Source organism: Mauremys mutica, chromosome 11 (genome assembly GCF_020497125.1).
Source record: "Mauremys mutica isolate MM-2020 ecotype Southern chromosome 11, ASM2049712v1, whole genome shotgun sequence".
NCBI lineage: Eukaryota > Metazoa > Chordata > Testudines > Geoemydidae > Mauremys > Mauremys mutica.
The window spans coordinates 28,883,815-28,909,217 of NC_059082.1; the positions used below are offsets into that span (position 1 = coordinate 28,883,815).

General features: G+C 40.9%; 1 protein-coding gene across 1 annotated transcript in view; it reads right to left on the bottom strand.

The window, feature by feature from the left end:
• The window catches only part of LRRC49 (leucine rich repeat containing 49), a 122,483-nt gene extending 99,869 nt beyond the window's left edge, over nucleotides 1-22,614 (bottom strand). Inside the window, 7 exon segments of the mRNA XM_044980221.1 lie at nucleotides 6,259-6,462; nucleotides 9,286-9,388; nucleotides 15,592-15,789; nucleotides 19,154-19,241; nucleotides 20,364-20,426; nucleotides 22,476-22,566; nucleotides 22,568-22,614. Coding sequence (XP_044836156.1) covers nucleotides 6,259-6,462; nucleotides 9,286-9,388; nucleotides 15,592-15,789; nucleotides 19,154-19,241; nucleotides 20,364-20,426; nucleotides 22,476-22,566; nucleotides 22,568-22,614 — 794 coding nt within the window.
• Between the last annotated feature and the right edge of the window lie 2,789 nt (nucleotides 22,615-25,403).

The following is a 25,403-nucleotide window of genomic DNA, read 5'->3' on the forward strand; positions in this document are numbered from 1 at the left end:
CACAAGCGTTACTGTGTTCCCCCAAAATATATAAAAGTTAATCTGCAGACAGCTTTCCCAATTTTTGGTTATTTAAAACTATTTGGGACAGGGTTCTAATTTTTGTTTAGGTTAAGTTTTAGTTTTGTATTGTGCGTACCTGGATGTCAATACAAATTTTGTTTTAATGTAATATTCTTAGAAAAGCACTGTACTTTGGACAGACTGTTTCATCACATTTGATATCCTGATTGTGTGTATTACCACCACTGTTGCAAAGTTAAAAAAGTTTTTGAGAAAAAAATATAAAACCTGATGCCTAAACATAATAGTCCAGATTTACTGTTTATGGCCTAGCTCCATCATCTTTGTTGAGTTATATCAAGGATGAATTTACCCTAGTGAGATTATTAAATCTCACAAATAAAACATAAAATAGCTCAACCAAGTATCAACAAGTAAAAAACCTCCTTTTAATTGGTGTACATGTGAATGTATTCGTAACATCCTTGAAGGCCTTCTGCTTGAAACAACCACTTCAGTTCCAGAAAGAAAAGGGTTAAATTTGTTGCTCCTATGGGTTTTTCTGAATTTTTTTAAACCACCAAGGGAAGATGAGGGTAAGACAGATAAGACACCTGTTTTAATGAGTGTTTCCATGGAAACTTCCTGGAATGGTGCCTGGTGGCTTATAACCCAAGGTCCTTCTCTATTTTCATTCCTTTCAAACTAAGCTGATTTATGTTTATGTAGATTCCACCCTCATCAGTAAAGTGAAAAAGTATCCATGTCATCGGAGAAACTGGGATTTGGTTTGAGCTGAGGTGACAAAGGGGGGAGAGAGAGCTTTAAGATTCAGAGAGGAGATGAAAGAAAGAGTCAAAACCAGGAATTCCCGCAACATAGTACCATCCAAAAGGAGACAAACACAAGTAACAGACTGGCAAGCCTAGCAGTTAGCGACAGTGAACAACTACTGGGGAAAACTGGTAACTCTCACCTTATTTCAGTGAAAGGTAGTTCAGTGTCCAAGGCACCAGGGAGGAAACTCCTGTGCCAAAGAAGATTTATAAAGAAGTCCGTAAGCGACTAATTTCTTTAAAACCAACATCCAGTATTCCCTGAACGAGTCTGACCAAAATCAAAAGACAACCTGACCTGAATGCCAGATCTGAGACAAGAATTGATCTGAAGTAGATGATTTCTAGCATCTCCCACAGATAAAAGCCATTAACAAGGAGAACCTAATAGTGCACAGAAATTGATACCTAGGAGAATTCAGAGTTAATCCAGAGAATTTCCACTAAATATCATGCCTCATCTAAGCAAAGTAAAGTGTTAAGATCTCAAGCTTAAATCTTTTCCTGAAACCTTATATCCAGCCATGTGTACGGTGCTTAAGAGTGAATGAAATTTAACGTCACAATCCTAAAACTGTAGAGGCATTTACTCCACTGAAATCTTCATATTTGTATATTTACATACTTTAAATTAACTGACATTCTAGGTTTAGTTTTGAAACAGATTCATTCCTATGTTGATGGGCCAGAATCTGTTATCAGTTACACTGATGTAAACTAATTCAATTTACAGTAGAACCTCAGGAGTTACCAACACCAGAGTTATGAACTGACCAGTCAATCACATGCACCCTTTGGAACCCGAAGTTCGCAATCAGGCATCAGCAGAGATACAAAAACAAAAAACAAAAAAGCAAATACGGTACAGTACTGTGTTAAACATAAACTACTAAAAAAATAAAGGGTAAGTGTAAAAAAAGAATTGACAAGGTAAAGAAACTTTCTGTGCTTGTTTTCATTTAAATTAAGATGGTTAAAAGCAGCATTTTTCTTCTGCATAGTAAAGTTTCAAAGCTGTATTAAGTCAATGTTCATTTGTAAACTTTTGAAAGAACAACCATAACCTTTTTTTTCCTCCTCAAAGTTATGAACATTTCAGAGTTGCAAACAACCTCCATTCCTGAGGTGTTCGTAACTCTGAGGCTCTACTGTAAACAGAAAACTTCAATTTACACTGATAAAACTGTGGCCAGAATCTGATTTGATTTCCTCCACTTGACAACAAAAAGCGCTAAAATGATATTTCTGTACTAACTAACTGGTTCTTTTTTATTCAGCACATGCAACAAACCTGCTGTAGTTCAGAAAAAGTCTAGGATTTCTGTTCTTCAAAAAACAATGAAGAAGAAACTGGGCTTCCCTTATACAAGCCAAGAAGACGTTCTGCAGCTTCATTAGATCTTTGATTAAATTTACAATAAATTTAGATTGTTAAAAAATTAGCTCTTCTCTTTCCCCACATCTTTCCCATTTATAATCAATCGCTGTCCTGAATGCCACATTCACATTCCTACCCTCACCACTATCTTATTCTTGGTCCTTTTTTCCCCCATGATGTTTGTCATTTGTGATCCTGCATTGCATTGTTCTAGACTCTTCACAATTTTCAGTATCTATAAAATTTAGCACACTTTTCCATGGTTTCTTTTGATTTTTGAGATTTCTCTTTTCCTTCTTTATTTTCTGCATCTCTATTTCTGTGTCTTTACTTTTTGTTTCTTGCTCATCCTACTTAAGAACACAGGAATTTCCATATTAGATCAGAACAAAGGTCCAGGTGGGTTAATACCAAATGCTTCAGAGGAAAGTAGAAAATCCTCATAATAGATATGCCATTGGCATATACTTGTACCTGCTACCTGTCTTCTCCATTCTGTCTTCTCTTTCAGACCATTTATTTTTCCCGCTCCATTTTTCTTGCCATATTATCTACTTAGATCTGCCACATCTCTTTCCCTTGATTTAAATGTGCACTTTCTGTCCATCCACATCTATTCTATACTATACAAGTTCTTATATCAAGCTCATCACTGTAGCATCTGATCATTACCCAGTAGTGCATTGAGCAACAGGAGTACATATTTGTCATGTATTTGTTCTTTTGTTATGGCCCTCATTTCCTATGGGATATTGTTCCTGTGGGATATTGTTTAGAGCATCCCTTTAATCTTTTCTCTGTCCCCTGCCTCCCTCCCCGTTCCCTTCCCCTGACCATGATTTAGAAGTCTTACTCCTAATTAAAATACCTCCACTCTCTCTTAAATTTCCAGGTGGAACAGGGAGTGCCAATCAGAAGTGCTAACATGTATATCCTACATTGCAGGAACACTCAATCTCAGTGTTCTGCACAGATGAGCATCCCTCAGCTGTATTATGAATAGCATATCAGAAATCATAGCTAGTAACATCATGAAGGAAAAAGGCCCATGAAAGTTGAAAGATAGGCTCACCCTTAACTATTCTTTAGGCTACTATTCACCAGTAAAATGTGCTGAAGGCATAACATTAAAACTGTGAACTCTAAAGACCTTTGAGGATTGATTATGTCCTAAAGTAATTTTATGTTTTTTAAAACGTATTGTACAGGTGCAATCTTGAATATAAGTAAAATTTCCTGTTTATTTATGAAATAATATATTTAATATATTTTAGCCCTAATCTGATACACAAGAGACTTGTCCAGGTCTCTGAAGTTTCATCCTAAAGATTTCTATTAAGATTTTTGACAGCCAAACTATTCATATCACAAAACAATTTTTCACTCCTAGGAAATGTTGTTGGCTGGTTTTGTTTCGGTTCTAGAATTGAGAATTGTACAGTAAATACTTGAATGTCTGCTGCTTTAGCATATGCAATGTATGTTCTGTTCTGTTAACACATAGCATAGCTGTAATGCACGATGGCCAAAGCGGGCTAGTGGCAGTTCAGAGCAATGGCCGAGCATACACAGGTGGTGGGCAGCCAAGAGGTCAATAGGTATCAGAGGCAGTCCAGGGCACTGGTCAGAGTTCTCGCAGAGGTCACTAGTTAGGAGGTCCAATCCAAGGGGCTGGGTCAGCAGGTTTAGGCGATGAGCTGATAACTCAAGGTCAGGCAACACAGCAGGGCAGCCAGGCAGGGTCAGGCGAGGCAGCAAGGCAGTAAGATAAGCTTATGCAAAAGTAGCAAGGCAAGGAAATGGCCTGTTGCTCAGACAGCTTGCTCTTCCTGCTGGGGTCTTTATATAGCCCAGATATCCTATGAGAATGCTCTCTGTCCAGCCAATCAGGGGCCTGGCACATGGCTGCGGTGAGGCTAAAGGCTTGAGCACTAAGGCTGGTGTTAGGACAGTTTAGGGGCGATGGTTCAGTGTTCTGTCATGGCATGGAGGCTAGGGACACCATCAAGAGACTCAGCAGAATGGGGTTCAGTACTGCCGTCCTGACAATAGCTAACCAGAAAAAAGTACAAGTCCCATGCAAGATCACTGGCAAAGTCAGATATAATCCTAAAGCTTCAGCAGACAAATATTATAGTTAGAAAGTACCTTACTTTATATGAAATATTTCACATTCCAGTACATATACTCCCTTTCTCAAAGAGCATAACTACAGATTAAATGGTGATAGCAAACATGAATAGATGTTTAAAAGATGTTACTAAATAGCAGCAAAATCATAATGATCTTAAAAAAATCCTTAAAAAAAAAAAGGGGTGGAGGGATATTCACTATAGAGGAACAGAATCGTTCATTCCACAGCACACGCCCCCAGTATTACTGCAGGACATAAAAAAACAAAAAGATCACAAAATGGGACTAATTGGTTAGCCCACTCAGGCTTTAGTCATTTAGCATCAAAGATGCCAAGCCCTATTGTGTTGGTTAATTTCTTCAGGTTTAAGATGCACTTTTCAGCAGGCTGTACTGGAGCAACCTATGCCCTATGCACATGAGAGACAGTGGCTCTGTCTGCATGCCCCCACTCCCATGCTATGGCCACCGCTTCCTCTTGGAATGGTTGTGGCAGAAAAGAAGGTAGCAGCTTAAGACTCCCATTTTCCCCCACCTCAGGCTCCCCCTCACCTCAGGACAGTGGGTCCTGAAGTTAACTCCCTACTGAGATGCAGTTCACCTCTCTCGAAGCTTGCGTTTCAGGCTGACTGCAAAGTCAACCAGCTGTCACTGCACAAGTTATATGTGGGTCACATTTTCAAGTTTTTCTTTAATGAGTGCCAGAAAACAGAGGGCTAGAAAATTATTTTTACATTTAAATGAAAGCCGAGATTCTGATGTAACCACATAACTTTGGGAGCTGTGAACTTAAACCAGCCTTTGTTCTCAGAATAATGCAGCTAGTTTATTTTTTTTTAAAATAACCATTTTACTGAAAGTGAGCACATCAACAGAAATTGCTAAAAAATCTTGTACAATAATCTGAATTTGTGCACTCCTTGCAATATCCATTGTCCCGTATTACAATATAAATATATTAATATTTCAATTTTTAACTTATTTGTTACACTGTCAACAAAACTATATAATTAGAAGCACTATCAGACTCAAGATCATTCATATTACCGGTATTTAGCTCTACTTACTAGTCTGCTCCTCCATATTTAAATGTGGTATAGCCACTCCATTGTATCAGAAAACTATACTCAACTCCCCGGGGCAGAGTGGCACAATGGGATCCAATTTCACGTCAGCAAAACCTAAATTTCACTGAAACATTTATTCTACCATCATGAAATACCTCGCATTCGCATCCTCCCTTACTCATACAAAACCATGCACATCTCAGTTAAAAATACTTATTCATTTACAACTCATCATTATAATTGACAATTTTTTAAAACTATGGTCTCCAAGTAGTTTAGCTCCATTCCTGTAGTCTCTACTCTCCTTCCTCCAATATATGCCAGGAAAGGGGGAGACTGTAGCCAGCTTCTGAAGCTCCTTTCCACTACTCCCTAGGACTTCATTATTGTGCTATTCTCTACTTGGCTTACACTTCTCACTCCCTCCACTGACTCTCTAGCTGCAAGCTGAACTCCAGCTCTTGGTTCTCCAACTCAGTGCTACCTGGATACATCAAACAATGCAGGGATTATGCACTGTAATTCAATTAACGCCCTCTTGTGGGAAAAGCTAGAGAGCAAGAGGCACCAGCAGGCAGTTCCTGGCAACACAAGGATATAAAAGTTGTTCAACACCTGGCTGCAGACAAAATGGCAAATTCCATAGCAAAAATGCTGAGTTTTGTGGCATTTGGAAAAATCCCAGTACCATGCTCCACCTTGGTCTTAAGAGATGAATGAAACAGTTTGCAGTTCTCATAACTAATCTGACAACCAGGACCTTTAAACAGAACAGATATGATGCAGGCTACAGGTGCTACACCATAAATAATATATACAGATTTAGTTTGTTTTTTTTTACCTGTTCTTCCCCAACAGGAGGACACGTAGACACCTCAGAGTTGAAAGCCCACTTATTTCCTCTATCTGATTATCATATAAATCTAAGAAAACAAGATGCTGCAGATTAGAGATATTCTGGATCCGAGTTATAAAGTTATGTTGGAAGTTCAACAGGCGAAGATGTTCTTCCCCATCGATAACTGGACAAACTGTCAGCTTTTGCCTGAAAAAGAAAGATTATAAGTAATAATTTTGTAATCATTAGCAAATTTAAAAAGGTAAAGTAGGTGACAGAACAAACTCTCCCTAGTAGGAATGAAATATATTTGTAAAAATAATGTACAAATGTAAATTATATCACAGAATCCTGAAGAGATCATTACAATTTTCAATATTCCATTTTTGTTTTGTATTTAGTGTTCTTTTAATAATCTTAACTACTCTGATAATGAAACATACAGAATAAAGTAATTTCATTGCACTATTTTGTTAAATGTCATTTATTTTAAGAACTGTTAGAATTACGGGATGTTAACTGAAATTAATATAATTTGATGCAAAATTTATATTTTAAGAAGTATGGCCAGAGGCTTCAAAATGTTTCCTAAAGCCTTTCTTTTAATCATAATTTATTTAATTGTTACTCAGCAGTGTTACTACAGAGTCATCTCAGTATCAGCCCCTTTGTGTCAACATTATCATCTTCCAACAGACAGTGGCTGCCTGGATACCATATCAGCAGTCCATATTTATACTAATGCCAATCAAAAACTATGCTTTTACTATTTTGGGGGGGATTAATTGGTTTATTGAACTTTTACTTTATAAAATTAATAAATGAAACAATACACGTTAAATATGACAAGTAAAAACAAAATCAATCTAGGCTATACACAAAAGTAAAACAAGTTGTGGGAGTGGTACTGCAAAAGGTTACAGCCCCTCTGACAGTGGCTTCTAGGAGGAATCCCACTGAGCTCCTGGGACTCCTTTTGGGAGTAGCTACATGCTGGGATATAAACTTTTGCAGGCTTGGGATTTATACTGTTTTACTATTTCATTTTTAACACCTTTGCTTTTTTACTATTATTCTAAAAGTTATGCCACTACAGTTATGTAGCCAGAAAGGACATCATAGCCACGATATGTAAGCCCAGAAATTCATAAAACCCAATAGACAAGTTAACAAGTGAGGGTAAAATCTTGGCCCTGCTAACCATAACAAAACTCCCATTGACCTCAATGGGGCCAGGGTTTTACCCTGAATGTGTAGATAATTTTTCTAATCTTTCTACTAGTTAGGAACTTGACTTTTAAAAGAATTATGCATCACTAATGCAGGACTTTATCAACCTTTACATGAAAAGGAGCAGAATATAATACACCTCTACCTTGATATAACACTGTCCTTGGGAGCCAAAACATCTTAGCTCATTATAAGTGAAACTGCGTTATATCGAACTTGATTTGATCCGCCGGAGCGCGCAACCCCACCCCCACAGAGCACTGCTTTATTGCGTTATATCCGAATTTATGTTATATCGGGTGGCGTTATATCGGGGTAGAGGTGTATTTTTACAATGTAAATATGGGATGCTCATTTATAAGGCATCTATTAGGGATGGAAGAATCAAAACAAGTTTGCACTAGAGAAGAGAAAAAAATCTCCTTTAAACAAATTTATATAAAATTAAGATTTTGCAAAATTCACAAATTCTACTGTGACTTGTCACCATTTTTTCCAGACTGTTGGACAAAAGATAGTTACAGGGCACTCCACTAGCTTTTAGCACTGGCTTCAATTTCTACCTAGGGTTTTGACACCAGCTGGGGAGCTTCAGTGCACATTTTGACATGTTCACTCACGTTGTGACATGCTTTCTCTCTGGTGTTTCAATATCTGCCACAGCACCTGCCCTCCATGTTTCAGCACAGTATTTTTCTTGTAAAACCATAAACAATGCATGAACTAGCTTTCTTTGTGGCACTTAAGTGTTTTACTAAATATTTCTCTGTACACTGGTGCCCAAGCTAGGGTGTTCCTGCACCTCCCGTCTCTCTGCCATTCAGACCCCTTGGTGCATCAGTACCTGCTCCTTGTTACTGATGCCAGAAAACAGTATAATCAGTTTTAGTGTTAATGTACATCAGAACATTTCTGATGTGTCACCACCAAATTTGGAGGGAGGGGGAAAGGGAATGTCTTGGAAGGAAGGAAGGAAGGAAGGCCGTTCAGCTTCTCCAAAGCATATTACTATGGCAGAATGACGTCCAGGAGGCACGATCACGTTCCTTGCATTGCCTGACTCCGAGTTAATCATAATTTTTATGTATACTTTTTCTTTTGGGACATCTCTTGAGCATCTTAACTAGGGGGAAATAATTATCTATATGGAAGAATGTTATGGTCAATTTATTGGACTAGGACTCAGGAAATTAAGGTTTCATTTTTGGCTTTGCTACAGACTTCCTATGTGACCAGGAGTAACTCACTTACTCCTCAGTTCCTCATCTTTAAAAAGCATAACCTCTTCTCTACCTCAGAGGAGTGTTATGAGAACAAAATTTTGGTAGTACTCAGCCACCACAGTAATGGCAGCCAACATGAACCATGTCTTCATATCTGTGCACCATCTACCAAAATGGGGGCCAAATTTTAATTGGGGCCTCTGGGCATTACTTGAATAATACTAATTAATAACAACAGAGACAGTCTTTAGTTTAAAGATTCTGGCATGTCAGAATTCAGATTACAAAGCAACCTATAGGAGTTAAAATGCAAACGTTTGCCCATTAACATATAACAAAAAAGATATCTGTCAAACTTGAAAAAAAGTTAGCTCTCAAACTGAGACCAGGCACGAATGGAATATTTGTCAAAGTTATGATAAATTACATTGAAGTTTTTTACATAGAAGCTTTCAGTACCCTGATAGCGTGACACAATTAAAAAAAAATCCTTTTAAAGTGCAGTGCACATTTTTCTCATCTACACAAAATGATACTTATACCATTCTCAAATTTATCTTATCGGAACATTCCTCACCTTTCAAGGGTCAGCCTATCAGAATTCAGTATTTTTTCATCAGCAGCACGATGCAGAATGGGAAATGCTGTGACTGATGCACTGCTCCCAAAATTTATGTTATCTATTAGAAAATCATCAAAAAATAATTTGAATTAGAAATTTTAAAAGTTGCTTTATTAATTCTGCAGAATAAAGGTAGAATATTCCTGTGTGTCAAAAATTAAAAGATAACCATTGTTCACATGTGTGTTAGGACTCCCATCATGGTACCTAATTGACTCCACCCAATGTTTAAACTAGAATTAATATTTACCCATGTTTTCTCTTGTGCTATTTATAAGTTACTACAACCATTCCGTACATATGCTTTTAGAAACGTAACTATTAATTTGGTTGATTTTACACAGCTTGATACCAACTGATTGTTTATAGTATGTTGTAAACTTGGAACCTGCTCAAAGTTACCTTTATTTGTATTAGAATGCTCCAGAATCATTCAGACATCAGGTTACAGGTTGCATTCATGGATTTAACTGCAATATCTGAACTCTGAGGAAGACATCTTCCAAATGAAACAGAGGTGAACTAGAATTATTTTATTTTACTTCACCCCAACTCTGAGCCTATAACTGGCTATTCCTCAATTTAGACATATTTTTAAAGGGGGAAACATGTCATGTGGGTGTGGAAGATGATATTTTAATTTTAAAAATACAACAAAATGAATCAGCCTAACATTATAAGGTTCAGTCAAGTAAGTGCTGAATGGAATTACTCGCAAGGTTAGGAGTTCACAGCACCTTATAGGAATGGGCCCTATGTCTCTCTCTCTCTGTTACAGTGAAAGAAAGGAGGGGCTATTTTGATGACATAATTTAATTGGTTACTCTGTGTTATATCCTTGGGGCAGCCGGTGTAGGAAGCAATCACTTGAGGCCAGAGAGCAGGCAGCTAACCAAAACCTCCATTTTATTTACATATATACAGAGAGCACCTCAGCCGGTTGAAACCGGTTGAGCTAACCCATAATAATCTAACTCAGTTGCCATAGCAACAAAACCATGACAACCAAATACACAACATATTCCTCCCCCCTAATAAGAACATCCCCTAAATAAAACACACACTAGACTAGAGAAGGAGGGTAGACTGCCTCCATTCCCGGCTAAACCCTGGGGATTATTTTGCCCCATAACCGTGGGTTCGCCCTAGCTAAAGGTCCAGCCGATGAGGAGGCCTTCTGTCTCTAGGTGGATTACGGCGAACTACTGGTGTTATTGCACCCGAAAGCACTAGGGGCTCAGGGTCCGCAGCACGAACAGGTGAGGAGGTGGTATCAGCTCGTGCTGGGCAAAGGGGTATCTCAGCCGCCGGCAGTAATGGAGGAGAACAGTCAGAAACAGGTGACTCGTGATTCAATCCCTCACCAGAAGAGGTGAAGTCAGACCCCTCAACTGCAGATGGGTCCTGAGGACTGGCATGACCTGGCAACAGCTGATCTACATGTCGCCGCCAGGTAAGATTCCCTGCAGTCCGGACTGTGTAGGAAACAGGTCCTGTTTGAGTGATGACTGTGGCCGGAACCCATTTAGCTCTGGAAGTATAATTCCGAGCCAAAACTGGCTGTCCTGGGCTAAAGGTTCGGTCTTTTGCTCTGGGTGCCCGTCTGATGACTTGATATTGCTGCTGATGTTGCACAATTTGTCGGGGTTCAGAAGGTTTCAGCAGATCAAAGCAAGTGCGCAGCTGTCGTCCCATCATTAGAAAGGCCGGAGATGCGTGTGTCGTAGCATGAGGTGTGTTTCTGTAGGAAAGTAAAAAGGTATCCAGACGCTTTTGAATGGAGTGTTGTCCCCTTGCTGATTTCAAAGCGTTTTTCATTGTCTGCACAAATCTTTCAGCTAATCCGTTGGTGGACGGATGATATGGTGCTGACGTGATGTGGTGTATCCCATTTGCTTTCATAAAATTTTGAAACTCCTGAGAAACGAACTGCGGTCCGTTGTCGCTCACAAGTTGTTCTGGCAGACCAAAACGACTAAAGAGTCCTCGTAGTTTTTGGATAGTACTCTCTGCAGAAGTGGACTGCATTATAGAGACTTCTGGCCATTTAGAATGGGCATCTATTGCCACCAAGAACATGCTTCCTTCAAGGGGGCCAGCAAAGTCAACGTGAATACGTTGCCACGGGTTTTCAGGCCAGTCCCATGGGTGTAGGGGTGCCCACTGGGGTGCATTCCTCACACCCTGACATGACATACAAGCTTTTGCCTTCTCTTCAATAGCGCTGTCCAGTCCAGGCCACCAAAAATAGCTTCGTGCAATTTCCTTCATGCGCACTATTCCACAGTGACCGGAATGTAGCTGTTCTAACATCTGTGATCTCAGTGGTGGTGGAATAATGACACGTCTCCCCCACAACAAACAACCAGATTGGACCGATAACTCCGTCCGCTTGGACATGTAGGGAACAAGGTCGGATGAGACCGGAGAGGTTTGTCGAGATGTGCCATGCATCACCAGGTTCATAACGTGGGACAATACTGGGTCAACGCGAGTTGCCTTCTTTATCTGAGTAGCAGTGATGGGTGTATTCTCTACCTGTTCAAAGTAGAAGATTTCCTTGTGGGCACTATCTTGGTGTTTGACCGGCAAAGGCAACCTTGAGAGGCCATCTGCATTGCCGTGTAGAGTGGATTTCCGATATTTGATTTCATATGTGTGTGCTGAAAGTAACAATGCCCAACGTTGCATACGACTAGCAGCTAATGGGGGAATGCCTGTGTAAGGTCCAAAAATTGATGTCAGAGGTCGATGGTCTGTGAGAAGAGTAAATTTTCGCCCAAACAGGTACTGATGAAACTTCCGAATTCCAAAAACAATTCCTAATGCCTCACGTTCGATTTGGGCGTAGTTAGTTTCTGCTTTGCTTAGAGTGCGTGAAGCAAAAGCAATAGGTCTCTCTTCTCCTGAAGGCATAATATGTGACACGACTGCTCCCACTCCATAAGGGGAGGCATCGCAGGCCAATTGCAGTGGTAAGGATGGATCAAAGTGCGTTAGAACTTCAGAATTTAGCAATGCATCCTTAGCTTTGTTAAACGCAACATCACAGGCTTCAGTCCATTTCCAGGCCTTGTTCTGTCCAAGGAGCTCATGAAGTGGTTTTAGCAGTGTGGCTAACTGTGAGATGAACTTTCCATAATAGTTCAGGAGTCCTAGAAACGAGCGCAGCTGGCTTACATTTCGAGGTGGGGGAGCCTCCACAATAGCTTTAACTTTTGCAGGGGCCTTATGAAGACCTGCAGAATCAATGATATGTCCCAAATATTCAACAGAGGGCTTGAAGAATTCACACTTGTCTTTGCGAACTCGTAGGCCATACTCTTCCAGTCTTTGTAGGGTAGCCTCTAAATTCTTTAAGTGATCCTCTTCATTTCTTCCAGTGACCAGGATATCATCCAGATAGCACTGAACTCCTGACAAGCCACACAAGATCTGGTCCATAGCCCTCTGGAACAGGGCGGGAGCAGATGTTATTCCGAAGGGTAGACGACAGTATCGATAAAGCCCCTTATGAGTCACAATAGTCAACAGCTCTTGGGACTTTTCATCGACGTGCATCTGTAAATATGCTTGACTCAGATCAATCTTACTGAACTTTTGTCCCCCAGCCAGGCCTGCGAAGAGGTCATCGATGCGGGGAAGCGGGTATTGCTCTGCACACAACACTGGGTTGACAGTGACTTTAAAATCACCGCAAATCCGGAGAGAGCCATCTTTCTTCACGATTGGAACGATAGGAGTGGCCCATGAGCTATGGGTAACTGGTATTAGGACTCCATTGGTGACCAGGCGCTCCAGGTCTGCTTCAACTTTTGGCCTGATGGCATATGGCACAGTTCGGGCTTTCAGATATTTTGGTGGACTGCCAGGTTTAATGTTCAATGTCACAGTGATTCCCTTCATACTTCCCAAATCATCTCCAAAAACAGCAGCATGTTTCCTTAGTATAGGGGTTAGACTGGTTTCTTCTTTAGTCATCCGGTGCACTTCTGCCCAGTTCAGTTGAATCTTCCCAAGCCAAGACCTACCCATTAAGGCTGGGTAGTTACCTCTCACCACAAACAATGGCAATTTAGCCACCTGTCCATTGAGCTCCACCTTAACATCAATAGTGCCCAGCATAGGCACAGCTTCTCCCGTATACGTCTTCAGAACTGTTTTTGTTGCCTTAAGCGGAAGATGCTGTAGCTTTTCTTTATACACAGTCTCGGAGATCAGTGAGACGGCTGCACCGGTGTCCAGTTCCATGCGTATACGTTTGCCATCCAATAACGGGGTTACCCAGTATTCATGTGAGCCCATTGCCAAAGACAAAACATGCAGTGGCACTTCCTCTTGCGATGAGGTGTCACCTTGATCATCCTGGGTCTGCTCTAGGGTATGCAGGGTTCCTCTTTTTGTCGGCCAGACCACAGGCCTCTTTTTCTTTTGTTTACAGGCACACTCAATGTGTCCCTTTTTGCCACAGTGTCGACACACCAGGTCCTTACACCAGCATTCTGATGCCTGGTGACCCGGCTTACCACAACGGTAACATTCTTGACTCTGCACAGTTTTGTGGGTCGGTTCTTGTGACACTTTTTGCACCCTAGGGGGTGCACCGATGTATTGTGCCTCCCTTGTAGCCAGTTCCATGGAGACAGCAATATCAACAGCCTTCTGTAAGGTAAGCTGAGCCTCTGTCAGTAGGCGCTTCCGTATAGCTTCACTGTACAGGCCACACACTAACCTGTCACGCAGAGCATCATGTAACATTTCTTTAAATTCACAGTGTTCTGCTAGCTTTTTTAAAATGGCTACAAATTGTACAACTGTTTCATCTTCCTTTTGGTCTCTTTTGTGGAACCTATATCTTTCAGCAATTACCAGTGGTTTTGGGGAGAAATGAGACCCCAGGATTTCCACAATGTCACTGTAAGATTTAGTCTCAGGCTTAACAGGGTGCAGTAAGCTGTGTAGCAGAGAGTAGGTTTTAGCCCCTACAACAGTTAAGAATATTGGCACCTTCTTCGCTTCTGTAATGTCATTTGCAATACCAAAAAGCTCAAAACGCTCAGTATACACATGCCACTGCTCTGTATTCTCATCAAAAGGCTCCAGGGGTCTCACCCTCGTCGCCAGTGTTATATCCTTGGGGCAGCCGGTGTAGGAAGCAATCACTTGAGGCCAGAGAGCAGGCAGCTAACCAAAACCTCCATTTTATTTACATATATACAGAGAGCACCTCAGCCGGTTGAAACCGGTTGAGCTAACCCATAATAATCTAACTCAGTTGCCCTAGCAACAAAACCATGACAACCAAATACACAACACTCTGGAATCTATAGTTAAATAATTGGCAGGGAGGAGAAGGGGCTTAAAATTCATTAAAACACGTACAAAACGAAGCAGCATGCAAACCTCTGACTTATTTGGAGAATGATTCACTGAAAAAATATTCTTCTGAAATAGGTCACTATGCCCGTACCCCACCATAAGAATGGGGGCTCAAGACCTATAGCTGATCTCACAAATTCCTCCTTCCCTTATAATTAAAATAAGTTTAAATTGGGGTTGGGGTGAGGAAGAAAGTTTGAAAGAAGCAACAAAGTTGACACATCAAAAAGTTCATTCCTTCTTGCTTTAAGCCTAAAATCAGATTACACATACTGTGATTAGGTATAATTCTTGTTTTTAAACATAACACTTTCAGCACTTTCCCTTAATTTTTATGCTAAATTCCTGGAGGAACCCAAACTTTGTTTTTATTTCTTTGTGGGGAGCAGAAAGGGAGAGTAAGATAATTAGCACCAAAAAAAAAAAAAGAAAGAATGATGGGGGAGGGGGAAATATAATGAATAGATAGAACCAAAGAGAAAATTAAATAAGTTTAATCATAGCTGTTTGGACCAATACATGCAAGATCAAAGACTTGAAAATCAATCTGAAACTTAACAGGAAGCCTGTGTGGAGTACAGTACAATACTGGACAATGGTTCATACAGACAATACAAAATTTAGGGAAGAAGAAGAAATCTACATTTAAAAAAAGGTGTCCTTTTAATGTAAAACTATAACTAACAATTTATTGATAAGGCTCATTCTGATCCTCATAATACAAAAACATAAAGGAGTAGTAGCCAGTGCTTTCTGTTTAGCCACACATACTGGCAGCTGGAGTTGCATAAGAAGTTGTAACCTATAACTTTTCCACAAGACGCATAATTAGAAAGAAAAAAATTGGACTACCCGTCAAAACAGACTAGTCTCCAAAGTTACCTGAAATATTTGGACCGGCACTATGACAGCCCTGTCGGGTTCTGGATTTTGTAGGAGTATGAATAGAAGAATCCCCAAATGCTGATAGACAGCCTGCACCTTGTTTCAATTCCAGACCAGAAAGATCTGCCAAATTGGCTGCTACTGGGACATACACCTGCTTATTACGCAGCAAAGGGGTCAATAATCTTCCATCTCCTGGAGCAAAAAAAAACAAACAAAAAAAATTACCAGAAATCTGCAGTTCATTGCACAATAAAATAAACCACAGGCGCTGACTTTTCAAAGTGCCAGGCGATGCTCGACCCCTGGCTCTCACCCAGACCCCGCCGCTACTCCACCCTTCCCTTAAGGCCCTGCTCCACCTCTTCCTGCCCCCGCTCCACCCCTTCCCCCAAGTGCGCCCCGTGCTCGCTCCTCCCCCCTCCCTCCCAACCTCCTGTACGCCACGAAACAGCTGTTCACGACAGGTGGGGGGGAATGGGGAGGCACTGATCCACAGGGCCCGCTGGTGGGCAGGGGCGTTGGAAGCTGATAGTGGCTGCCGGTAGGTGCTCAGCACCCACCTTTTTTCCCTATGAGTGCTCCAGCCCCAGAGTACCCACAGAGTCGGCACCTATGAAATAAACTACATAAGCTATCTAGAAATCAGTAGTTTATTTGTCTACAAAACCATTACGTTAAAGAATATTTTGTTTATTTGTATTCTTTAAAAAGAACTGGACATGCTGTGACAGAATACACCCCTGTATTCATACCCTACACACTACTGTAATAACCTTTGTACAAGTATGCCTTGTAAGGTATCATCTGAAAACTCATAATTTGTTGGCGAGTATCATCCTGATAAAATGTGTGGCAACATTATATGTGAAGTTATAAAATTTCCCTGTATGATGTTATTAACAAATGTTCCAAACCCCCTACTCCTGCCAAAAGATAGGTTGGCACACAGGTCTGTCCTAAACAAAGGAATGTGTTTACTGCTTAAATACAAATTAAGCAGAGCACAGAGTCATCAAGCATGAAGTGAAACAAAGGAAGCTCAAACAGGTGAAAAAACCCAGAAGGGAATAACCTTCCACACAGAATTCTTTGATTCCTAGTGCCCAACTGGAAATGTTTCTCAAGAGAGAGACTGAAACTAGAAAAAGGAGGGACAAACATCCCAAGGCTCCCCTTTCTCTCTCCCTGCCTATCACTTCACTTAACTTGCAGCAGCAAAGGAAACATCTGGGGGAGGGGTCCTGACCTACAGGGTTTGGTCAGTCAGACTGCTGAAAGCATGTCCTGAGAAACTCTGCTTGAATCTGATATAGTTTGTTAAGTATTAGTAAACATTATTTGTCTTGTAACCATTTCTGACTTTTGTGCCTCATTACTTGTACTCACTTAAAATCTCTCTCTTTGTATTTAATAAACTTTTTTTATTGTTTTGTCTAATCCAATGTGTTTAAATTGAAGTTTCTGGGTAACTCCATTGGGGGCGACAAGTTGTGTGCATATCTTTTTAAGGAATAATGGACTAAATATAACTTGTACTGTCCAAGAGAGGGCTGGGCAGTACAGGACATACATTTCTGAGGGAAATCTAAGACAGGGGGTATTGGGGTCACCCTGCAATAAAACCAAGGCTAGTGAGAGCCAGAGTGTAATCCACGTGTGTCTGGCAGGCTGCAGCCATAAACAGAAACTTATGCTGGAAGGCTGTTTGTGAACAGCCCCGGTGGGAACAACTTCAGCAATGCAATGTAAGGCACCCAAGATTGCAGGACAGGGGTGACAGTTGCTCATTAGTCTGGATTGTACCGTGGTATGTCACACATGCATAAAAAACTGAGTGGTGTTTGGAGACTTCCATATCACTGTAATCTAACCAATCACAATTCCTGTAGGATTGCAGGCAGCAGCAACATGGCAAAAAACATGATGAATTTTATGGCTCCTTCCATCCTCAGTACAACTGGCAGTGAAATCTTAGATGGCTTATTCCTCCCAAAGGCCAAGATGTTTTGTTGTTTAAAAAAATTCACTAGGAAAATAACCCTTATTTTCTTCCCACTGGAATCATTCTCCTCTTTAAACAGGACTTTGATCTCAAAACTGTCTTGTCTAGTTCAATCAACCAAACAAAAATCTTCTTCTGGCACACACAGTTAAAAGTTACAAAGTGCTCCAGAAAGAGCTATTCAATTATCCCAATTATTGAAACACTGCAACAGATTTAGGAGAAACAGTCTCTGAATTTTTTGAGCTCATGGAGCCTATGGGTACTGTGGAAGCCAGTAAATAATTAACAAGGTTTTGAAGAGATCTTAATGAATGTTAGTTAGCAAGAGTCAGGCCATACTGTGACCCTTATGACGTGAGATTTGTAGAAGCAAGATAATGTAAGACAGAGTGAACTGTGTGAAAGTATTACGACCTTGCAATGTGCAGTCTTGCTTTTTCTAGTAAGATAGCAGAAAAGCTTATGTATAAACAAAATGTATTTGTTGCTTTTTACTGTCTCCATGATTGTCTAAGCTTGTCTGTAACGAAGGTATAAAGGCTTGATGTAACTGTTTACCAGTTGAGAGACCTGTCCAGGACCCTGTGTCCTATGGCACTCTCTCCCTCCATGGTAATTACTGGAGAAATAATAAAGTATTTAATTTTGCTGCACCCAAACAAAAAGCGAGAACTTAGTTTTTCTTCGACAGTACTGATAGAATAAGAGACAGTAATTATACACACACACACATCAGTTGAACATAATACATTCACATAAAATGAATATTGGTTACTTTCTTACTTTTGATACCGAAGGGTATCATCAAAGTAGATGGTCCCCATATTTAACATATTTCCCCAACCTTATTCAAAAGAAAACTATTAGTTCCCCAAAACTAGGACTGTAACTTTGTTAAAGAGCTAGTTCCCCAGCTAAGCAGCAAATTAACAGAGTGTGATATGTCGGACACCTAGGTTTACACTGAAACTTTTATTCACCCTACCTGTTCTGGTAACTAGATAGGACTGCAAGTGACAAAATTCCTGATTCCAAAGTACTTCAAAAAAGTGTCAAAAGACCGAGAAATAACCTTCTTCCAAGATGATGGATTAACACCCTCTTAAACATTTAAATTCTATCATTCAAAGATTAGACACAGCACAGACTATGACAGTGCAAAATTCCCTGTGTTGCCCTACAAATGTAATATTACAAAGTTTCCATGAAATGATGGACAATTTATATGATTTTTATAAAGCAAGACATGATTATTACATGAAAAACTACATTACCAAAATAACGTATTGGTAAATAGCATTACATGGTAAAGCAGCAAACATCACCAAGATTACATTATTACAACAAATTTGAAAACAAACAAAAAATAAAAACTACAGCTAGTCTCCCCCTTGGCCATGCACCCAGGTGAGAATACAGTCAAGTCTTTCATATGCCAGAAATAATAATTATTTTTTAAGTGTGCATGAAATAAGTTTCTGTTTGCTAATCACACTTTTTCTTTCTATAATTAACGCTGTTATAGACGTTAACTAGAAAAGGAAACTTTACCTTGTTTTCCTGAATAGTTTTTTTCCAGATCATGTTGCAAGAGCCTGTTGTGGAAAGACGACTGGTCTTTATTTACCCTGAATTCAAACTGCAACACAATGTTTAAAATATGACATACATGAAACAAGATTTTTAAAACACACATATTGTTTTACAGTTAACTGTATAAATTTGGCACACAGTTATTATAATTTATTTAAGATAGATATTTCTTTTCTGGGGAATGATAATTAATAGCAGATTTACCCCATGTTAAAATGTATTATTCACTTCAATAAAGGCAGTAATATTCAGATTTCACTGTATAGTACCAGAAAGACTTCATATGACAAGTTTATTGAATAGGCATATTATAAATATCTAAAACAGATGAGATAATATTACGTTCATTTAAAATATTTCATTATCAACAAGAAAATGGACGGAAGGTAAAAACAGTACTGCAGTTAGGCTGAGGTTTTCAAAGCTGCCTAGAGAATTTGAACAACCACTTCCCATTAAAATGAATAGCTACTGGGTGTCTACATTATTTTGCTGACTTTGAAAATCTCAGCCAAAATATGTTATTTATAAAACAGATATCCATTAAAAGAATAATTCTATTGAAGATCAGCTTTATTTTTAGAATATAAATGCAATAATTCAGTAGATTAAAATAGACAGCCTCCAATGTCAAATCTTGCATGGGCAATATACAATTATTTTCAGGGTAGTAGGCATGAGTACAGTAACAAGAAATCAGTTTTCCTTAATAATAATAATGAGTCAAACACATCCTGGAGACTGGCACTGGAGGGGGAGCAGTCTCCACTTGGCCACTCTTCCACTTCCTCAAGCACATAGGCAAGAGGAAAAAGATGGGGATTGAGACTTGACTTCACCCCCACAATACACTGGGCCAGCATAGCTGAACTGGGGAACATGTACTGCACCAGATAGACTCCCACCCAGAGCAGTAGGAAAAACAGAAGGGAGGCACAACAAGATGCTGAAACTTATTCTGGGCTCATAGCAAAGCAATGATTGACCCCAGTGCTTTTATTTTATATAGCACCTGTCCCCATTGGTTGAAAAAAATCATTACAGAACAAAATAATAAAAACTAAATATTAAGAACTATTTTAGAAACAAGAGTATTTTTGCATCTGTATTAACTAACTAAGTCAGTTATGTTTCAGTAATTAAAAAAAAAAATGTATTTGGATCTTACTGGTTTATTTCTCTCTGCCACTGATGAGGTTTGGATAACCAGATGAAGCCCACAGTTGTTAACCTGTAAATTGAACGAAAAAAAAAAACAGACTGCATTTTTCAAAAACTGAATGCTTAAAACAAAAGGCCAAATATACCTTATTAATGAGGGAAATTCTCTGAATATAATAATTCATCCAATAAAGAAGTCTGTTTTAGATAATACCGTCAGAATGGACAAAAGTATATTCATTTATGGTAATCTGTACTCACTGACCCACCCCCATCATACTTTCTTTCCATTTTACACTCAAATGGAACTCTGGTCTACACTGCATGCATCTTTTGGCAGTATGCAGAGCAGGAGTGGGCAAACTATGGCCCACGGGCTGCGTCCAGCCTGTCAGACGTTTTAATCCAGCCCTTGAGCTACTGCCGGGGAGAGGGGTCTGGGGCTTTCCCTGCTCCTCACGGCTCCTGGAAGCAGCGGCATGTCCCCCCTTCGGCTCCTATGCATAGGGACAGGCAGGGGGCTCCACATGCTGCCCCCGCCCCAAGCGCTGACCCTGCAGCTCCCATTGGCCGGGAACCGTGGCCAATGGGAGCTCCATGGGCAGCAGCATGTGCAGAGACACCTGGCCGTGCCTCTGCATAGGAGCCGGAGAGGGGACATGCCACTGCTTCCAGGAGCTACTTGAGGTAAGCACCGCCTGGAGCCTATACCCCTGATCTCTTCCTGCACCCCAATCCCCTGCCCTGATCCCCCTCCCACCCTCAAAACCCCTCGATCCCAGACCACAGCACCCTCCTACACCCCTCATCCCCACCCCCACCCCCAAACCCCCACCTCCAGCCGGAGCCCTCATCCCTCCCTCACACACCCTGAACTCTTCATTTCTGGCCCCACCATAGAGTTTGCACCCTCAGCCAGAGTCTTCACCCCCTCCTGCAACCCAACCCCAAATTTGTGAGCATTCATGGCCTGCCATACAATTTCCCTACATAGATGTGTCCCTCGGGCCAAAAAGGTTGCCCACCCCTCATGAAGAGTATGTACTCAAATAACCCCCCAGCAGAGGTTTAAACAGCAGTGTAAACAGTTTGAAATAAAGACACATCTGAAGGGTGTGACTGAGGTACATAGCTACACATACCCTATACCCCACTGAAAGTGGTGTGTAATGTATATGTAGTCCTAGTCTCAAAGCACACACACAAAAACCCAGCTTGAAATAACCACTTATTTTTGGTCCTCAGAGGTAGTTACATTAGGTCTATTTTTAAATGGAAAAATATCCCTCAGACTTTTTTTTTGAGGGACAGATATCAGGTTTTTTAATGTTTATTATTTACATTACAAAGCTTAAAGCTAATCTTCCAAAACATTTCTAAATAAATAATCACAACTGTTTAGTAGAAATGTACAAAGCAGCTCCCGCACCCAGGGGGCACAGTATGAAACATACACACGTAAATATACTTCCTCCTCCTGATCATAATCGCTGCTAATGTACTAAACAACCTGGCAAATTTTAAGCTGTCACTGTGTTGCAGTGTTCCCTGGGGTACAGTGGTACAACCAAGCAGCATCCAAGGGCAACCAAACAGCCGCTGTGACTACCTGCCCACCTGCGCAATTCCCCATCTCTAGGAGTACGAGATGCAAAAGAAAAAAATCCGAGCATTTAGCACTAATACGGTAATTAGTCCTGACAAAGATAAAATGTTGACGTGCGTTTAGCAAAGGGAGCAGCTTTCCCAGCCTGCGTTTTCACAGGCGCAGGAGCAGTGAGGGGAGCAGCCCCGGCGTGAGACGGGTGGGGTGGGGCTGGGCACGGCCTCGAAGGGGCAGCAAGCCTGGGCATGGGGGGGGGGGATCCTGCGAGAGAAGAGGGGATGGAGCCATGGCCACTACGGGTGTAACAGACCCAGGGCGCTGGGGCACTGCCCCGCGCTGGGCGCAGACAGGCAGGATATGTGGGGCAGGGACCAGCGAGCCCGGAAGCACAAAGCTCCCCGAGGAAGCCAAGATCGGAGGCATCCAGCTCACAAGCCCCGCACCTGCCACTGGCGGGGCCCCTCCCTCCCGCGGCCGCGGCTAATCCTCTCCCCTCACCCCCGCGGCACCTACAGTGCTGGGCCCGGCCCTGCCGCTGCCGCCGCCGCCGCCGGGCCGGAACTTGCTGGGCACCATGGAAACGAATCTCCCCGACCGGCCACCCGGCCACCGCCTCTTCTTTGGCCGGCGGAAACCTCTCCCGAGTCGCCATAGCAACCACCACTTCCGGCCCAGTCCTTTCGCGCTCCGGCTAGTCCCCCCGCCCCTCGGCGGCGGCAGGGCCAGGTGAAGCGAGCCGCAGCCTGAGCTAAGCTCACGCACGGGCCCCGGAGGGGAGCGCTGGCCGCGGTGCTGAGCGCCGGTGTCGGGCTCTGCTCTCTGTGCTGCCCGGGCCTTGTTCATCTCACATCAGTCTCAGCTGCCTCCTCCGTCGCCCCGGCTCTTCCTTTCCCTGCCCGCCGGTAGCATTGCCCCGACAGGGCGGGCTCGGGCGTTATTTTTCGTTCCCTGGCTCTTGCTGCTCCGTCAGGGCCAAGCGATATTGCGAATCATGGGGGGGGGGGGGGTGATATCTGTTGTGCTTTGTTTTTTTAAAACCAAAATCAACTTCTGGTCAAATTTGAGTCAGCCCTTTTAAAGCTAAATTATTTTATTAGGATTCTCTCAGAGATCAAGCACACTTGATCAAGGTGTGAGTTATGTCAACTTCCGTATTTATCAATTTCAGATTACATATGAATTTGAAACTAAACAAACACAGCTAGATACTGATCAGTCTAGTGAGCTTACACCTGCTTCCAGTCAAGAAAGTTTGTTGTCAGTGGATGCTGATATTCATACACTTAAAAAGGAGTACAAAAGTCTCTTTGAAAAGACCATTCCATTGTAGCATAGGCAGGTCCGTTTACTGTTCCTTAGATTTCCTTTGAAATCAATTAAATTACATTGCAGTTACACAAGTATGATCAATTTACTCCAGATTTTCCCACACACACTCATTTTTACAGGTATTCAAGCAAAAGTGAAAGTATCTGGTAAACTACTCTGTGATGCAGCCACTCAGACAGATTAGTATGTTCCTTTACTTCATCCCTTTTTGGAATTTACTCCAGTGACTAAGAAACTGATACTGAATGGGATGGAAAAATTGAACAGAGTGACTTGTCACACACAGCTGTTCAGGTGAAAGAAGAGATATTGAGAGAGTGAATCTTAAAATAATTTGCTAGGCTGTAGTTCTAATCTCATTAATCCATATGTATTCTCTTTGGTCTGTAAATTCTGTTCTACATGGAAATTTGATGAAGTCTCACCCAAGGCAGCCTTTAGGAACATGCAGTATATACATATGAATTGGAGACAGCTGTAAAAGCAAATCAAAGAGCAATTTTAACTAGTTTCGTCAAGTTAAAAATATGGCTTTTTCCCTAAGGTAAAAGCAAAAATCCCCCTATTTCACTGGGAACAGAATTTAGCCTAAAGTCGCAATAGCTTGACATGCAAACCTCAAAGCAGAGACACCAATGGTATATTTGGAGTGTTTCCTGGCTGAAGTTAAAGCGAGATATGAATATCACAATTTAGAAATAGAAGGGCTGCATAGACAAGAAATATTTGTGGAGCAGGACTTTTATCAATTTGGCCACTTAATCTGGCAGACTGAATTTGTAAGAGGCAAACATTTTATGTATGGTAAGATTAAGGCTATGTGCTAATTCTGCATGCTGAACTTCATTGATTGGAGTTTAGTTTCAGTAGAGCTTACTACTATTAACATACTGCATGAGGACACAATAGTAGCAAGCACTAATGAAAATAAACTCCACTTTCAAATTTTTAATTGGACTAATTAACACAACAAAGAAAAACACCAGAAACATATAACGGATCTAGTTTTAAACAAATGACCCAAACATTTCCCTGGCCAGGTGATTGCAAACCAGCTTTAATACTAATTGGCTACATATAAGTTTCTGGGATAACTTATTCTACCAACTAATCTTTTGCTGTGTTGTATGCAAAAAACTTGAACTTTGTAGTTCATATAATGCATGTTGAGTGCAGAGAGGAAAACTGGACATGTAATGTAACTTTTAAAAAAAAAACTATTGTAAATAACATCTTTTTTCAAAGTTCATTTCAACTATAACTTTGAACAGCAATGTACAACAACATTTTTAAATACAATGCAAAATATTTTTTCAATTACTTTTACAAGTTGGACTCTGGTTAATTGATTTGACAGGTCTGAAGCATTTTTATAAAGTATAATTCTGCACTTTGCTCAGCTCATAGTCCCTGAATCATACATCTGTGCACTATAAAGGCTATAGATAGAAGAGTCTGCTTTTAGTTCTTGATCTCATTAAAGTTTTAATACCAGTGCTTCTGGTAAATATGGTTATTTCCATATCTATGCCATATGTATTCCCATACTTGTTCTGTCGAGTATACACCAGGTTATTTCTATCCAGTCCAGAGCATACTTACTAGCCACTTTCTTGGATGTAACCTAGGCAAGTACAATTGCATATTATAAAAAATCAAATTGAAACAGGCTCCATACAGTTTAGCCAATAGATGTATGGAAAGAAATAACTATTTCTACTCCAATCCCCACTTCTTACATCTTATTCCCCAAAAGTAAAAAAGTTCACATAGTAATAGTATGCATGACCAATGTCATCACTTCTATAAGGATTGGTGCTTTTCATGTCTCAGTGGAGTTAAAGGACTATTGCACAGGCTTTTAGACTGAGGTTAAAATATTTTAAAATGCCTGTCTAGCTTTCAAAACTGATTTCAGATCTATTGGATATAGATTCTAATGCCACCTGCGCATAGTAGTATCTGAGCATCTTCCAGTAGTACATTAAGCAACATGACTAAAATGGCATGTGGTGTTTGCGCGCTCATACTCTCCCAGGGGAGAAGCATGTGTAATGGAATGTCTAGTTGTGGTAGGGATTTGTTTGTTGGATCCAAACTGCTAAGTCATTT